Source organism: Adiantum capillus-veneris, chromosome 7 (assembly GCF_014529385.1).
Source record: "Adiantum capillus-veneris isolate H3 chromosome 7, ASM1452938v2, whole genome shotgun sequence".
Classification (NCBI taxonomy): Eukaryota; Viridiplantae; Streptophyta; class Polypodiopsida; order Polypodiales; family Pteridaceae; genus Adiantum; species Adiantum capillus-veneris.
The window spans coordinates 17489783-17493636 of NC_140937.1; the positions used below are offsets into that span (position 1 = coordinate 17489783).

The 3854-nt window shown below is 42.9% G+C and overlaps 1 protein-coding gene across 1 annotated transcript; it reads left to right on the forward strand.

Moving 5' to 3' along the window:
- The first annotated feature begins 959 nt into the window (after positions 1-959).
- On the forward strand, positions 960-1544 carry LOC147453499 (uncharacterized). Its single transcript, XM_086517149.1, has one exon. It carries the CDS (start codon positions 960-962, stop codon positions 1542-1544), a length of 585 nt encoding a protein of 194 aa, XP_086373275.1.
- The last annotated feature ends 2310 nt before the right edge of the window (positions 1545-3854 follow it).

Consider the following 3854-nt stretch of genomic DNA (forward strand, 5'->3'; position numbering starts at 1 on the left):
CATGTGTAAAATGATTAAGAGATGGTTTGGACCTTATGTTGTGCTGCACGTTTATGATAATGGAACTTACAAGCTCAGAAAACTTGATGGCACCGAGCTTAAAGTACCCATTGCAGGAAAGAGGATCAAATTATTCAAGAAGCGTGAAGAACAGGTGGTTCTGGGTGACATAGATTCTGGAGAATGCCAAGAAGATGATGAGATGTATTCGCTAGAAGATGCTTCTCGCGATACTTTTGCTTATGAAGATTAACAACCTAAAGACGGTTGGCACATGCTGGAGGATGTGCAGGTTCAGAGGGGGTGGATGTCGTGACGCCCCACGTTTATTGAGAGAAAAACACACATAAAAAGAAAAAAAAAAGGTTATAAGGTTTTCTTACGAAAGAGCCGTAACTTTTTGCAGTATCGATGATTACAGATAAATAATGCTTGGGAGTCTTTGGGTGAGATAATGATGTCTCTTGAAGTTTAATGATTATGGGTTATGTCAATGTGATATGGTTGGCATGGCATTTGGTGAATTTAAAGAAAACAAAGGTGATTGAGGAGCTTCATATTCAGAGTGTTGTTTCTAGCAGATGCAAAGTGATGCTCTGATCTTGAACGCAATCAGTTGTGCTTTAGTGTTGAAGAATCTTTGCATTATGCAAGGCATTGGTGTGCATTCACGATGAGATTGGTGTCCATGAAGGTTGCGGTCGAGGAGGGTATCGTTGTTGGCAGAGGCTCCGCACTTCTAAGGCTTGTGTCAAAGTTGGCCACGGTTTTTTAACTGTGCCTTGGTTTAGCTGTATGCCAAAGTTGATGGGGAGTTTGGGTCAAGCGAACAAGGGGCGTGTGAATGGCTGCTTAGAGTATGAAGCTAACAATAAATCAAGGCTTTTTATTAATATTGAGGAGGCAGTAAAAGAAAAAGCTTGCCGTCAAAGGGGGTTATAAAAGGCCAGCATGCGACGATGGGTGCAGAGGTTTTTTCAAGCAACTATAGACAAAACAAGCAGGGAAAGCAGGCAGGAAGCCGCCGTCGAGCAGAAGTAGGAGCGCGGGTAGGAAATAGTGGGGAGCGCGCAACGAGAGAGAGGAGTTGGCGTGTCGTCGATTGCAGCCTTGAAGGGGACAAGCGTGAGCAAAAGGGAGATCCAACCAGAGGAGAAAGGCTGCATTTACTCTCTTTGCGCTTTGCTGGTGCTTTTGCTGCTACGAGACGTGCGAGTGCTACCTCGACATCCTGTGCTGTTCCTTCTAATTACAACAAGCATCATATTCAGTCATGGCATAGTCCCCCATCTTACCAAGAGATGTCATTCAGCTGCCATGTCTGCGTAGGTAACCAGGAGAGGCTTCTCTCCTGGTTACGTACTCCTGTAGACGAGGGGAAAAACACCTCCGTCAACTACAGAGCCGTGGAGTTGAAGTTGACAAGCATAAAGCGAGAGTCGACTCCAGGGACGAGCAAAAATAGGACCGAGAGAAGGACGAGCAGAAAACGAGAAGCCAACGGGCGACTCGGGCAGAAACACTGTTTTTTTTTGTTGTATTAAAACTCAAGGTTGTTTTTTTTAAAAAGTGAACCAAGGGGTAGAGCATACCAAAGCAGTAACTGTGATCAAAATTTGAGGAGTAGCTTCATGAAGTTAGAGTGAGCAGGTTTACCGAGAAAGTGCACTATTGATAAGAAAGGCAACTTTGTGTTCATAGAAGAGGTCGACAAGAGCAAGGGAAGTGTATTGAGGCCATAAAGCTTTGGCTTTGCACGTCCGCTCAGAATCTTGGCAAAGTTTAGAGTACTTCATGCCTATTACAGTGAAGTTTCTTTTGTATGAAGATTTTAAGCTGATTTAGTTTAACAACTTAAGATTCTCAGGTGTCGTTTGTGTCAAATTATCTTGTGTTGTATCATTTCTCTCACCACATTCCCACAGCGAGCAACCCAGTGTTGATCCCGGCTCACTAACCGCACTTATTTTCCCTCGACAACGTAGACCTTTAATAAGTCTACTAGCCTTAACTAAATGGGCTTTCGGTTTCCCATTATGTCCTTGAACTAAAATTTCTTCTCCTAACTCATTCCAAAAGGATAAACTACCCTCTACACAATGGATGCGATCTTGATTTTTGATTAGCCAATCCATTCCTAAGATACCATCGTAGATTCCTACAAGTAGGGTGCGAAAGTAGGATGAGGTGGAAACTCCTCCTAGTTCAAAATCTACTATCCCGATTGAATATTGAGAAATGACTTCTTTTTGTTTGCTAATTCGACTACCATTTTTTTGACTGGATAATGATTCAACTTAAGTTTCCTTAAACATTTTGGAGAAAGAAAAGAATGGGTGCTATCACAATTTATAAGTATTTCAAACTTTTCACCTTGTCGGTTTGCAATAGTTTGAATGATTGCATATTGGTGGCGCGCTCCTTGATTGTCAATTGTGGCAAACAGGATTGCTCTTTCATCTTCCTCGTTCATTAGGGTAGGCTCTCCTACTACTGCATATGCTTGGGCTCTTCTTCCTCTTCCCCTGCCAGGTCCTCCATTTCTTCCTCCTCTTTGTAAGTTACCCTGGTTGACTTGAGGTTGGCGGTTAGGCCTAGTCGTATCTCTAGGCTCTAAGTCTTGGGGACAATTACGCTCATAGTGTCCCATTTGACCGCATCCATAACATCTTACATCAGGGAAGGTTTGGTTCATGGTAGATGTAACAGTTATTGTATGCCGTTGACTTCCTTGGTTAAAATTCCTCTAGCTCTTCCTCTATAATTGGTTACAATTGTTATAGTTTCTAGTGGGGTTCTTTCCTTCAACCGCAAGAGGCTCTCATGGATTCGAGACGTGTATTCATAGGCTTGTTGAGACCTTAACAAAACCAAGCAATTTGTTTCTCCATCGTCATCTTGTTACCATATACATGTGGTAGTAATGTGTGTGAACCCACTAGGACCGCCGGGGCATTTTTTCCCTCTTTAGGAGGTTTTTCCCCCCGAGCATTGTATATACGTCCATCACTCTAGGGCTATCCATCTTTCCATTGCACACTAAGTAACACACTCTCTATTGTGTGCCTTGAGCTTCCTTTGTCTTCTCCAAGCTGTGTGCATTTCTCTGAAACCCTAATTCCAACAATTGGTATCAGAGCAGGTTATGTCCTCCTAGGCTTAGTCGCCAATAGCTCCAACACACGTTTGCTCACTTTCTCCGATTTTCGTGAGCTTTGGCAAGCGTTCGTAGGTCGACAAAAATTTCCGATAAGCTCTTAGAGCTTAGTTTGCTTAGATTTTTGATTCGGGCTCATTTCGGCCTCCGTTTCCACTACAGACAGGTTTGCACAGGAAATTTTGTCATTTTGTGCAAAATTTGTGTGAGTGCCGTTTTTTGGATAACAGGTCCTATACAGTCTATTGCGGGTTGTGCTATATAGCACGTGCATGTCTCACTCAGTTTCTCCTCATTTCGGGAAGTTTTCACATCAGGTGCAGACATTTACCATGGCTGACAACAACATAAATGTGTTCAAGATGTTTGTTGTTGTTCTACAGCCATTATTGTAGAGCTAATGATCATTTGATCAAGCAGTGTCCTAAGTTGAAGGCCAAAGAGGCTAAGAAGAAAGAGGATGGTTGCACTGCAAATGCTGGTTCCACTACAAATGCAGCCATTGTTGAGTCTTCTGTAAAAGGAGACTACGATGCAGATGTTGATGTAGAATGGGCTTTTAGTGTAGAGTGCACTTACAATTCTGCTGTCCACGATGCATGCTTGTCAGTTGCTGCAGATTCACACGTGTGGTATTTCGACAACGGTGCTACAAAGCACATTACCTCACATCGTGAATTGTTCACCTCTCTTGAAT

Excerpts from the sequence above, each read along its gene's own strand:
- LOC147453499 (XM_086517149.1), top strand. The coding sequence starts at position 960 with ATGGGTGCAGAGGTTTTTTCAAGCAACTATAGACAAAACAAGCAGGGA.